Source organism: Chiloscyllium plagiosum, chromosome 30 (genome assembly GCF_004010195.1).
Source record: "Chiloscyllium plagiosum isolate BGI_BamShark_2017 chromosome 30, ASM401019v2, whole genome shotgun sequence".
Lineage (NCBI taxonomy): Eukaryota > Metazoa > Chordata > Chondrichthyes > Orectolobiformes > Hemiscylliidae > Chiloscyllium > Chiloscyllium plagiosum.
Genome location: NC_057739.1, coordinates 34,978,945 through 34,992,826, shown reverse-complemented (window position 1 = coordinate 34,992,826; position 13,882 = coordinate 34,978,945). Strand labels below are relative to the sequence as shown.

Genomic DNA, 13,882 nt, shown 5'->3' with positions numbered 1-13,882 from the left:
TGGGTGAGAGGGGTGGGGGAGTTCAGGTGGCGGTTAATATCGCGGCGGCAGTTGGCTATGAAGAGATCGAGGGCGAGTAAGAGGCCAGCACGGGGTGTCCAGGTGGATGGGGTGCGTTGGAGGCGGGAGAAGGGGTTGTCAAAGGGCGGGCGAGAATCCTGGTTGAAGAAGTAGGCGCGGTGGCGAAGGCGGCAGAAGAATTGTTCAATGTCTCGCCGCGTGTTGAACTCGTTAATCTGGGAGCATAGGGGAATGAAGGTGAGGCCTCTGCTGAGGACTGATCGTTCATCCTCAGAGGGGTAGTTCTGAAGGGATGGTGAAAATACGGCAGGGCTGGGAGCTAGGACCTCGTGTGGGGCTGGAGCTGGGAGTGGGTGCGGGGTTAGGTGTGGGGGCAGGAATCGGGGCGGGGAGTACCACTAGGTCACTGCCTCCCACATTTAACTCCTCTGACATTTCCTTACTCCCCAAGACTGTTTTCCCAGGTTCATTTTCTAAGGGGCCTGTGTTCAATTTGACCTCTCTCTTCCATTTTATATATTTATTGTCAGTTTTTATATTCCACACTAGTTTGCCCTCATTGTTTATCTTCTCTGTCTTTATTATATTTTTAGTCCTCCTTTGCTAGATTCTGAACTTATCACAGTTTGTGGGGCTGTCACTTACTTTAACCTCCTCGTATGATTTTCCTTTCAATTTAATACTCTCCTTAACATCTTTGGTCAGCTATGGTTGGTTTACCTCTCAGAATCTTTTTTCCTTACCAGGATGCATTTTTGCTGGAAATCATGAATGACCTGTTACAGTCTGTCATTCCTGCTCATCTAAACATCCAGTTCACTTTAGCTATCTCTATCCTCATTGTAAATCCCTGTTAAACAGTTGTTTCTGATCCAAGTTTCTCACTGTTGAGCTGAATATTAAATTCTATCATGGTATGATCACTTCTTCCTTGGGGATCTTTTACTCAGAAGTCATTTGTTAAACCTGATTCATTACCCATGATAGCCTGCTCCCTGGTTAGCTCCTGGCATTTTGTTTAGGGAAACTATCCCTAATGCAGTCTATGAATTAATAGTCATAGCTACCATCTCCAAATTGATTAACCTAATCAGCATAAAGATTAAAATCACCCATAATTATTGCTGTCTTCTTTTCAAATATTATTTGTTGACATGTTGTCTTTCCCATAGAGTGGCTACTGTACACCCTTCCTACTAATGTCTTTGTTCCTTTGCTATTTTCTTCCTCTGCCCAAATTGACTTAATAAGATCTGAAGATTCCTGAAGAAGGGCATGTGCCCGAAACGTCGAATCTTCTGTTCCCTAGATGCTGCCTGACCTGCTGTGCTGTTCCAGCAATAAAGTTTCAGCTTTGATCTCCAGCGTCTGCAGACCTCACTTTCTCCTCCTTAATAAGATCTGAGCCTAGATCATCTCTCACAACTGTCCTCACTTCATTTCTTATTAACAATAGTATCCCACCACCTTTCCATTCTTCCTGTCTCTCCAAAAGGTCTTTGAATGTTCAGTCCCCAGTTTTGATCTCCTTGTAACCATACTTCCATAATGGTTATGAGATCATATTAATTTACTTCAGTTTACGTCGTCAGTTTGTCTCCCTCATTTCAAAAGCTTTATGCATTATGATACAAAGCCTGGAGGTTTGTTTGATTATCGAATTTCCTCACACTTTTATGGTTCCTTGATACAATATAACTAGTCCAGTGGCATTACCATTATGCCACCACCTCCCCTTGTGGGTGTTGTAAGTATCTAAAAATACCTGACATATTCAAATTGGATGCAGGTAAGAGGGAAGAATGCAGAGACATTGATGAGTTTGATGTGCAGCAGAATATTCTGAATGTTTCTCAGCTGTACACTTGAGTGGAGCACACTTCTAGGAAGGCAAAACATGGCCAAGTTTGGAAAGTTCGTGTTATTAACCTGGTTTCTGATGTGTGCAGTTATTCCAAACAGAAAGTCTGGGTATGGAATGCCCTCTAGTGGAGGACAATTGAAGAGACCACAAGGTATTAATCCGAGATAAATGGTGCAGCCAATTCTCAAACTGTTCAGATTTGTGGTGAAGATAAATGACTTAACAGCTGACAAATACATCAACATTTTCAGCAACTTCAGATAAAATTATATATTTGCAGTTTTAAAAAAAAGAGACAATTTAGTATAAGTTTTCAAATCTAAACAGTTTGTTTATTGTAGATTGTACTGCATACATTTCATAGAATCGTACAGAGCATGAAGCTTAAAGAAAGAAATACTTGCATTTATGTAGTACCTATTTTGTCCTCAGGATGTTGCAAAGTGCTTTATAGAAACTTTTATCCATACTGCCATCTAGTTTAACTTTCCCATAGTCTCTGTGCCTGCCGCCCAGGGTTCACTTTATCTTGTCTTGCCCATATTCCTGACAACATGGCATTCTGTTAACTGTTACCTGCCCACTCCCAGGGCTCTCCCATCTCAATCCAAAATCTTCACAAGTCATTTTCAGGCTTTGATGCATAATTGTCATAGCCTGCACTTTCAGCCTTCTGTAGATTTTCCATCCACCCCGTTCACTTCTGGTTTAAGCCAATTCTATCAATATTTGGATTTGTGTAATCACAGCATGGATTACCATAAGACCATAAGGATGGAAGTAAGGCCATTCAGGCCATTTGAGTCCACTCTGCCATTTAATCACGGCTGATGGGCACTTCAACTCCACTTATCCACACTCTCCCCGTTTCCCTTAATTCCTTGCGAGATCAAGAATTTATCAATCTCTGCCTTGAAGATGTTTAACGTTCTGGCCTCCACTGCACTCCGTGGCAATGAATTTCACAGGCCCACCACTCTCTGACTGAAGAAATGTCTCCTCATTTCCGTTCTAAATTGACCCCCTCTAATTCTAAGGCTGTGCCCTCCAATCCTAGTCTCCCCGCCTAAGGGAAACAAGATTATGAGGCAGTGTTGAAGCGTATACAAAATAGGGGTAGGAGTTGGCCCTTGAAACTGCTTTTCCATTCAATATGACCAAGGCTGATTTGATTGTGGCTTAATTTCACATTCCTAACTTCGCCCAATAACTTTTGACTATGGATCATATCTGCTTTTACCTTCCCAACTTTGAGAGGGAAAAGCCTAACTGTAGCAGCCTTATTGCTCCCAGTGGCGATACCACTTAATTCAGCACTGAGCAAACATTTCCAAATGTTCAATCTCCCATTATGCTGTATATTTACCCATCTGCAGAAAGGTACAATCCTGTTAAAGAACATACGAGTTTTAACATAACAGTCAAACAAAGTGATTGGACCAGATAAAAAAGGGTGAACCTGTTTCCCTCTTGTTAACCTCCTTTGTTGGCCACAATTAAGATTTTAAAATTCTTTTCCGCAGACAGCTATATCAGACTTCAATTAAAGCATCGTACTAGTAAAAATAAAGGAGCCAAGAACAAGGTTTACTTTAGTGAAAGGAAGAGGAATATTACTAAGCCTGAGAAAAAAATAATAAAATATAACTTCAAAACAGACACAAACATCAGAGAATTTTCAAAAAGAAATCCCTCACATTCTTGAGGTGTTAGATTTTGAACTGAGACCACAGTTGTTCAATGGATATCTTGTACCTTCAGCGTGGCAAAATCTCTAAATATCCTGGAGACTTGAGTGAAAAGATGTTTCTCCGATTTGCATGATTACTGTTTTGAGAGGTTGATACAGACAGGGAAAGAGAGAACCACTTCAGTTCTGTCTTACAAATCTATTTTCCATCTCAGTTCTGCCCAAAAGCCATTTGCTGAAATACACTTGTGTATACCAAGTCGTTTTTCATTTTTTCAAACTGGATAATCTGCAAGTGCCTTTTATCCCAATCTGTGAAACTTCCAGCAATGTCTAAAGCAAAAAATCTGAGATGAGGGCTACTTTATACCTGAATGAGTTTTACTGTCTTTTGATAAAAAGTTAAGTTCGACTCAGACTGTCTTTGTTTATCTCACATAGATTTCATGAGTTTGACTCAGCCTGGTCAGGTAACCACTTCAGCTGTCTTAACTCAGTGATTTTGCTCCTTTTTCAAAAAGAACATTTTATTCCAGATATTTAACTGATCAACCTGTTCAGAAATGTTACTGTACACCTATGTAGCAGGTGGGACTTGAAGCTTGGCCTCCTGGCTCAGAAATAGAGACACTACCACTGTGCCTACACCTATTTTATTTCATCAAAGTTACAGGTATTATAATCAGATGATGGATGTTGAAAATTGATTGCCCATTCTTTACCTTTATCACAACAATAGTCTTCTCATGATTGCCACTAATTTCACTTGTTACCAGCTCCCTCACTGTCACTCATGCTCAAATCTAGCATTGGTTAATTGCGTTTCTATTTCAGTACATTTAGACCCCTGATTATTCTAAAACCTTATGCATAGCAATAAAATAAGTTTTTTTTTAACTTTTTCAAGCACCAGAGAAAATATCAAAACCACCTCAAACACAGCCCAGGTTAAAACCAAGTGACCAGGGAAACACTAAAGGTATGGGCATAATTAGAATAGATGATGCACATCTAGTTTATGCATTTAGATTTTTCAGAGCTATTCTGTATTTAGATTTTATTTATTTTCTATCCTTTTCCACATTTCCCTGCTTTGCACCCCTCAAAAAGTTATCACATTGAAATAAAATGTCCCATTCTGAAACTCCAGTTTCATTCCATGATTAAGACAATGGGGACCTCTCAACAAGTCAGGAGGTGGGTATTATCTTTGTGCTCAGTTTGTGCCATCATTCCTAAACCAGCAGCTTTTCAGTCCGGCCAGGTTTAAACTTGAAAGGATAAGCCTTGCAGACTGCTCATCGAGAGGACTCTTCACACTTGGCCATTCATGAACTGCACCACAGGATTACCCCATCCAACAGCACTATTCCACAGTGAATATCTGGAACTTTGACTAATAAATGCCTGGACCACAGCTGGAGAATATTAAATGACAGTGGATTAACACATTGACAGTGAAATAGGATATGAAATCTAACATCAGCTTTTTAGCATAAACTGTGCTGTTTCTTTAAAAATCACCAGATAAAATCAAACTTACTTTAACCATTGGTTTTGTGAAGATAGTCCATCTCTGAACCAGAACTTTATGAAATAGCCGATAACAGTGTGCCATTATGGCTGATGATTGACTGTCAGCAGAATAACTGAATTCCACTGTGAACTTGTTGCCTGCAGTGTTACTACTTGGAATTTGGAATATTACAAAATTATTTGTAAATATTGCATCCTGAAGAACTTGACTCTTGAAGGGATCCATTGGGACTTTTATAGTCTCATCCCCCAGTTAGTTCCAATATTTTGCTATTTTTAAGAAAGAAAGGAATAGTTTCAGGCTTCCCATTTAAATCCAAACCAGCAGGGAACATGGCCTCAGGCGAGATAGCGTCTTATGTTATTGAACAGGATATGGAGCTATGAGGAATCACACTCTAGTTCTCTGTACCAATAGTATCCAGAGTATAGGTAAGACTTTGGATCTTACAAGTATTCTATAGATATAAATAGATTCTATTTATTTATTTAGGGTTTAAAGTTTTCCATCTATATATATGTGTATATAAAACAATATCCAAAATAAACCATAATGGGCTACATTATGTTTCAGAAGTCTTAGATCATTACAAAGCCTTTCATTTATTCTGGTTGATGCAAAATAGACCAATAAATGAAGAAATAAGATAAATGCCTGAAGTTAATAAATGGAGCTAACTATTTTTAAGAAGGATGAGTAGGAATGCATGGAGTGGGATAGTTATTTAAGTAAAAATAAGTACTTCATCACCAATCCAATTGCCTAAACCTGATTCTGAATTATTTTCCTCAAAGATTATAATAAAAAGATGGCGGGGGGAGGTGGGGTGAGTTGGCAAAATGATCCAATGTTACAGAAATCATCTTTTAATTGAGTCAGCCAGATTTGATGGATGCTGATGAACTATCCTTAGCTGCTGATGAGAGGAATATTGTCTGTGGTCTTCTGTTACCTTCCCATCTGCTTCCTCCTCCCAAAGAACTGAAAGCAATGCCTAATTGCTTTAGCTTTCCATTGAAACCACCAATGGCCCTGAGAACCATTCCAGGTATTAATCACAACATGAAGCGTATTGGCCCTGATTTTGCTTAATATGGATTTGAGTTAAGTTTATACTGTTGTTGTGAAAAAAATGTATTATTTCACCGTGTTGGAGTCTACACTCTTAATTTTACTGATTCCAAAGGGAATTAAAACAGTGCACTGTGGAAAAATTTAGAGTCTGTTTTTCTACATTTTTCTGTTTAACCCTTCAAACCCGTGAAAAATCTCTCTCATCTTTCTGTCACTTCTATTTCAAACTTTTCATCAAATGTCTTCATGAATTCCTTCAACCAATTCTGTCAAATATGGAAACAATATCAATTTGCTAAATGAGAACTTAATATTGTTCCTGAAATTATACATTGAGTAAATAAACTTTTAGCCTGAAATTGTTTCCTCTTGTTTGCGAACTTTCATCTTGACGTTTGCACTGATGTTTCTGTGGTTTGAATTTTCCTCACTCCCCACCCCCACCCCCACCTCCACCTCCATCCCCACCCCTGCCCCCACCCCCACCCATACCCACTTCTCCTCCAGACTGTGAGTGCTACGGGCACTCCAATCGTTGCAGTTACATCGAGTATCTCAAGATTGTGACTTGTGTCAGCTGCAAGCACAACACTCGAGGCCAGCACTGCCAGCACTGCAGACTGGGCTACTACCGCAACGCCTCAGCAGAACTCGATGATGAGAACGTCTGTATTGGTCAGTAAGCGCAGCCTTAACTCCAATCAGGTTGTACAGTTTTATTTTAACATTCACTCGGACAGAAGGCCTGCCTCCATCTTAAATTGCCAGCTCTACAACCTTTGATCGAGATCTCCAGTTTATTTTGAACTTTACAGCAAGTGCACGATGGCTCAGTGGTTGACACTGCTGCCTCACAGCACGAGGGTCCCAGGATCGATTCCAGCCTTGGGCAACTGTCTGTCTGGAGTTTGCACATTCTATCCATGTCTGTGTGGGTTTCCTCCGGGTGCTCCGGTTTCCTCCCACACTCCAAAGACGTGCAGGTTAGGTGAATTGACCATGTTAAATTGCCCGTAGTGTTAGGTGCATCAGTCAATGGGAAATGGGTCTGGGTGGGTTACTCTTCGGAGGGTCGGTGTCGACTTGTTGGGCCGAAGGGCCTGTTTCCATACTGTAAGGAATCTAATCTAATCTAATCCAAAGTGATTTACATGTAGATTCTTCCAGTAGTAGATAAGATTGTGAAAACAGAACAGAAATTTGCTGCAGAAACTCAGCAGGTCTGGCAGTATCCAAGGAGAGAGAAAGAAGAGTTAATGTTTCAAATCCAGTGACACCTCTTCAGGCTGTGAATTGGCTGATGCAATTTGATATGAAATGCCAGGGAATCTCACTTCTGGAAGGATTTGTCTTGAATTGGACAGAGTATTTGATGCAATAAAATAAGCTCAGTCAGTAGCCGTGGAGAGTGCAGGTGGTTAAAGTTCCTGATACAGATCCGTTAAAGTTGGAAATGCAACAGAAAACCGAACAAAAGAAAGGGGAGATAAAAGAAAAAACCTGACACAACATCCAATAAAGAACCCACATCTGAAAGGTCCATGCCACTCTGCGGAAGTCTAGATTAGAGTGGTGCTGGAAAAGCACAGCAGGTCAGGCAGCATCCGAGGAGAAGAAAAATCGAGCAGGAATTCCTGATGAAGGGCTTTTGCCCTTAATGTCGATTTTCCTGCTCCTCGGATGCTGCCTGACCTGCTGTGCTTTTCCAGCACCACTCTAATCTAGACTCTGGTTTCCAGCATCTGCAGTCCTCACCTTTGCCATACCACTCTGCTCCCAGTATTCTCTGTTTTTGTTTCAGACATTCCCCCCCATCTGCACCCCCCCAGTCTTTTCCATTTTTGTTTTGGTTTTGAAAGATCAAACATTCTGTTCACTCTGTTGCAGCTCTCATCCTGCTGCTAATAGATGGTGAATGGAGGAGGAGCAAGGGAAGCACTTTGCAAACATTAAGCACTTACTGCTCTTCCTGAGCAAAGGCAGGTTGGAAGGTAGTGTTTCTGCCCTCAATTCCCCAGCACTACCTCAACAAGGGGCTAAGTGGGATAGTGCGACACTTTAATTACTTTTTTAGCAGGAACTCCACATTTGTAAATCCTCGTTTACAACATCCTAGTCTGTGAGTTTCTCAGGAAGACTATCAATGCAACTCCAAAGATCAGGCCATGTGGTTGATGCAGCAACTTTAGGAGTTCTTCATAGAATGGTTGCAGCACAGAAGGAGGTTATTCAGTGTATTATGTTTGCTGGCTCTCTGCAGAGTAATTCATCACTTCTCCTCATGAGATGGCACCTTCAGATAACTATCCAATTCCTTTTTGAGAGGTTTAATTGACTTTGCCACCATAACAGCCTTAGGCAGTGCATTCCAGACCCTAATCACTCAATACATGAGAGTAATTTTCCCCATGCTGCCATCACTTGTCAGTCACCTTAAAGTGTGTCCTCTCCTTCTTGAGCCTTCCACCAATGGGAATAGTTTCCCACCATCCACTTTCACCAAATCTCCTCTCAACCTTCCTCTCTCCATGCAGTACAGTCTCAACTTTTTCAATCCAGCAACATAACTCAAATAAGTGTCAAGGCAGATTGATAATGTGGGCAAACTGTAAGGAGGGAAATTTGACTTTTGTTAGACAGCCAATCAGTGTTACCACTTGCTCAATTTTAATTTGGCTCATTTAATGGAAAAACAAGCTCCTCTTGAAATAAAAAAAATCCCTCCCCCTTGGTTTTGGAAACTCTTGCTCCATCTCCAACTTCCATTTTCTCTCTGAAGTTCCTGAACCTATTGTCAACACCCAATTTGTGTTCACCACTCCTATTACTGCCCCAAGATCGCCACCCCTCTTATAAAACCTAGGCAGTCTTGCCCAAAGTCATGAATTACTTTCTTTATGAGGTTCAGCAGCCTCGTTGTCCATTCAACCTTGAACACACTGGATTACACCATCCTGCACTGTCTGGTCCAGTGCATTTCCCTTACTTGGCTCCATAGAGAAATGGTCTCAACCAATGGTTTATCTTCCCACTCCTTCACTGACCTCCAAGTGTCCTCTTGGCAATATCATAGAAGAATTGGATCAGTTTCCATTATGTATGTAAATGAAACTCAGCTCTATTGTTTGCCCACATTTCAACTGGCCCAGCTATTGTTTCTGTATTATCAGACTTCCTTGTTTGATATCCAGAGCTCAAAACGCTAGAATTCCCTCTGGTAAGCACTGAGTAGGTTGAAACCAGACTTTGCACAAAATGTTCACCTTATACATCAGCCCCACCCCACATCCCCCTTCCTCATCCCCCTGAACAGAACCCGAGAATGTCCACATCCTTGGTGGAGCATACGTTGAATTTCAGACCCTAAATCCTGTTCAGCTTCAGCAATGATGCTTCCATGGCATCACTTAGTTTCCTGTTTCCTAAGCATATGCTTCTAAATCCCTTGTCCTTAGCTTTGTGAATTCTAGGCTCGATGCCCAATTGATCACATGACCTCTCCCCATCCTCCACCTTCAGTGCATGACAGTCGTTCTAAAACCCTGTTGCCTATATCCCAAGATCTTCTTACATCATTTCTCTTTTAATTCACAAACACCCAGAGGTTCAAACACTACTCCTGTATTTAAGGCCCTCTGTGAGCTTCCCCCTTCCCCTTTCTGTTACTTCCTCCAGTATAACAAACCCTGGAAATTGGTTCTTGGCTTGCTTGAGACAGTCTAGAATGAGAGGTCATAGTTTTAGGATAAGGGGCGGCAGATTTAAAACAGAAGTGAGGAGGAATTACTTATCTCAAAGGGTCATGAATCTATGGAATTCACTTCCCCAGAATGGGTGAATACTGGAAAACTGAATAAATTTGAGGAGGAGATAGACAGGTTTAGTAATGGGTTAATTAGTAACTGGTTATAGGGTTGTAGGGAATGGGCCAGCAAACTGGAGGTCAGCTGTGACCATATTAAATAGTGGAACAGGCTGGAGCGGCTGAATTGTCTCCTTCTGTTCTGAGTGCTTGTGTTCTTATAAAATGTGCCTTAAAACTCACTTATTTCGTCAATGTTTTCTTGATATAGCGACACTCAACATCATTAGTCGGGAAATTTTTTTTGACAATGATGGGGGGAACGAGGCAGAGAGAGGGAAGCTGCTAAACACAACATGTGCACTTTAACAGGTGAACCATATAGCAAAGTAACTCCTGAGCGTTCTTGCTGAGACCCTGCCAGCAGGGACTCAGTGGGCTCTTCATTATTTTTGGATACTGCAGAATCTAAACTGGCACTGCCCGTTTAATCTTCATAAGCTTTACTCTTACATTTGCTTCTCCTCCATATGTCTCTAACCTGCAGTCCAGACAGCAAAGGCACCTGGCCACAAGCTCCTGTATTCCTCAGAAAGTCCTTAGTCTTTGGTTGTGTTGCTTTATGCCTGTATCTAAAAGTTCAAATTCAAGACAAACCGGTTAAGGAGAAGACAAAAACAGGGACTGTCTTCAGCCTTAGGCTTCTTTAGAACTCTGTTTATTGCAGATTAATACTAATTATTACTACTCATGGTAATCTGAGATGGACTGTTTTTACTGTTACGTACTTAAAAAAACTATTCTTAACATGTGCTCCTCTCTTCAAAGCTAATTAACTCCACCCACACTGTGCTATTTATACCCAGTTGGAAGTACGTAAAATCTGTCCTTATTTCACAGAATGTAACTGCAACCAACTCGGATCAAGACATGACCGCTGCAATGAGACAGGGCATTGTGAGTGTAAAGCAGGAGCCACGGGCCTCAAATGTGAGGATTGTAAACCAGGATACTATTGGAGACTGGGTTGTTTCCGTAAGTATATATAGGACATTAACGGTGAGTTGGGAGAGCTACAGCAGACCATTAGCACTAACCTCAGCTCCAGCTACTCTTCTGCAGAAGTGCCATTCACAGTGCCCATGGTGAAACTCAGTGAGATTGGTGGCTTCCTCAATAAATAATTTTAAAAACACCAGAGAATGGCTGATAGTACAGAGCGCTCCAGAAAAAGAGTAATCACTCAGCCAAACTTGCATTAGATGCTGAAGAAACTGACTACAGTGTGGAGTGGTCTTTAGTCATCTGGATTTCACACTGTCTGCTATTGTAGCCAGCAACATCATGAAGTCAGACACTATAACTGCTGAAGAGAGGTTTCAGAAAGAAGAAGCAAGAATCTCATTCATATAGCGCCTTTCATAGGGGGGGTTATTGAAGATGCTTCATAATTAGTGACGTGTAAAGTCATTGTTACAGAAAACAGCAAGTACCAACCAATAAATCACCAGTTCCCAGATCTTCCAGTAATGTAATCAAACCTTTTAGGATCCATGACTTCCTGAGAGACAGCATTACCCTGCAGTGCCAGGCTGGATTTGTGTTCAACTTTGGAGTGGGAGCTGAAGCACCTGATTTGAATAAAGGTTGGAATGTAAACTCAGAGTAGAAGCCCTCTTACGGTGCAGTGGTAGTGTCCCTACCCCTGAACTGAGAGACCCAGGTTCAAGTCCCACCTACTCCAGAGGTGTATCATACCATCTCTGAACAGGTTGATGAGAAAAGTAGGTTGAATAAGAAAAATGACAAAGTGAAATTGTGAGGGGTATAGATAGAGTTAATGGTAGGTGCCCTTTCCCTAGGACGGGGAATTTCAAGGCGAGATGGCACATTTTTGAGGAGAGAGATTTTAAAAAAGACACCGGGGCAATTTTTTTTACATAGAGGATGATGCGTGTATGGAATGAACTTCCTGAGGAAGTGTGGGATGTGAGAACAATTATAACGTGTAAAAGACATTTGGATAAATACATGAATAGGAAAGATTTGGAGGGATATGGGCCAGGAGCAGGCAAATGGAGCTAGTTTAGTTCGGGATTATGTTCAGTTGGACTAAAGGATCTGTTCCCGTGCAATATGTCTGTGTGATAAAGTGACCTTATCCTGATTAGGAGTACTGCCAATTTTTCAATGGAAGAGACATTAGTACATCATGGATGGGGATCCCATTATTTTAGGGAAGTCAAAATGTTCTGGCCAACCATTGGATGTCTAAAACATTTCTTTAAAAAAAGTGTTGTTAACACACAGTGAGCCAGTCAGCAATGCTGTGAACTCCCAGCATGTACTGTGAAACTGTCAGATCTCCCCTTTTCGATATGACTTTCCTCTTTATTCTTCTGCAAATGTACTCCCTGCAGCAAACGTTTGTGACAACGAGCTTCTGTTGTGTCAGAACGGTGGGACCTGTCACCAGAACCAGCGCTGTGTCTGCCCCAAAGGTTACACCGGCGTCCTGTGTGAAGCAGGGAGCTGTGACCCTGAAGGTGGGAACTGCAACGCGGCGTGCACCTCACTCCTGAGCCAGTGGGTGGCCCTGTTCTCCGCATTGACAATGCTGCTGCTGCTGGCCTCTCCCTATGAATAATCTCCAGGCAATTGGGCAAATCTACACCCAGGAGCTGGAACGGTGTCCGAGGCGCTCTCAGGAGCAGGAGGCTCTTGGCGATGACACGGTGTCACCAGCGTGGCGTGATCCAACGGAAGTGTCACTTTGTAGGTTCCATGTATCTAACAAAAAAGGTGATGATGACAGACTGTATAAATTGACACGTGTTGTACCGTATCCCACAGTGAACGTTGCTCATAATCAGTTTAGGGAGGGGTGGGGGGGAAAGAGACATTGTAGGGAGTAATTCCATCAGTAAAGCCAACGGAGCATTTAGGAACTATCGTGGCGAGTAACTGCAAATCGAACTGTTCACATTTTGCTACATAATCCAATGTCATCTGTTGCCTAGATGTACTGATGCCTCAAACACTAGTGGCTGCTTTTTTTTGCGAAATACCAGTTTGATGGGAAAGAAAATGGTTCAGTCTGTGGTCAGGTGGTTTCTAGAGGGTGGTATATAACATGACAAGCAGTATTATTCTACCAGATTGAATACCCTTTTTTTTGTAGAAATGGTTATTTTTGCTCTACTTACATGTGAACATATTATGAACATTTTATTATACAGTGACAACACACAGTAAAAAGACTTGTTACATCATTACTCTGGCATTCCTCATATTATTTTTGATTTTCTTTTCTTTTCCTGACAGAATTGTGACATCAGGAGCTATTACAGGGTTTAGAAAGATTTTAAAAAATAATTTAATCTTTCATGGAATGTCAGCATCACCTGGAAAGGCCAGTATTTATTGGCCATTACATAGTGCCCTGCAATGGAGTGGTTTGTGAGGCTATTTCAGAGCCAAGCGCATTGCTATGGGTCTGTAGTCACATGTAGGTCAGATCAGGTAAAGACAGCAGACTACCTTCCCTAAAGTACAGGGTGGGGTTAACCATAATTGACAATCACTGTAATAGACTAGCTGCCAATGTGGATTTTGTTAGTGAAGTGTAAATATCACCTGCTGGCCTGGTAGGATTTGAACCCACATTTGTATTATTAGCCCAGTGATATCGCCAATACCCCACCAGCTTCACCTGACACAATAATATTGACATTGCTGCTGGTGGCTGTGTATAAATAAGATGTTGAGAGTATTGAAGCTTGACCTCTTCACAAACATTGGATTCAGGCAGGGAGAGAGTCCCTCCTTTGTGCCGGAGGGGTTGGACCATCCTGTACAGATACATAGAACATAGAACATAGAAGAATACAGCGC

General features: G+C 41.6%; 1 protein-coding gene across 8 annotated transcripts in view; it reads left to right on the top strand.

Annotated features, from left to right (window-relative positions):
• The window catches only part of LOC122564903 (netrin-G2-like), a 109,189-nt gene extending 95,929 nt beyond the window's left edge, over nucleotides 1-13,260 (top strand). For 6 of the 8 annotated variants that reach the window (XM_043720343.1, XM_043720342.1, XM_043720345.1 and 3 more), the window contains 5 exons: nucleotides 1,971-2,036; nucleotides 4,483-4,554; nucleotides 6,694-6,861; nucleotides 10,889-11,023; nucleotides 12,409-13,260. In XM_043720343.1, the coding sequence (XP_043576278.1) occupies nucleotides 1,971-2,036; nucleotides 4,483-4,554; nucleotides 6,694-6,861; nucleotides 10,889-11,023; nucleotides 12,409-12,635 (668 nt within the window). In that variant the 3' untranslated portion in view covers nucleotides 12,636-13,260. The remainder of the gene's footprint in view (nucleotides 1-1,970; nucleotides 2,037-4,482; nucleotides 4,555-6,693; nucleotides 6,862-10,888; nucleotides 11,024-12,408) is intronic. The other 2 variants (XM_043720346.1, XM_043720348.1) reach the window with 2 other exon arrangements.
• The last annotated feature ends 622 nt before the right edge of the window (nucleotides 13,261-13,882 follow it).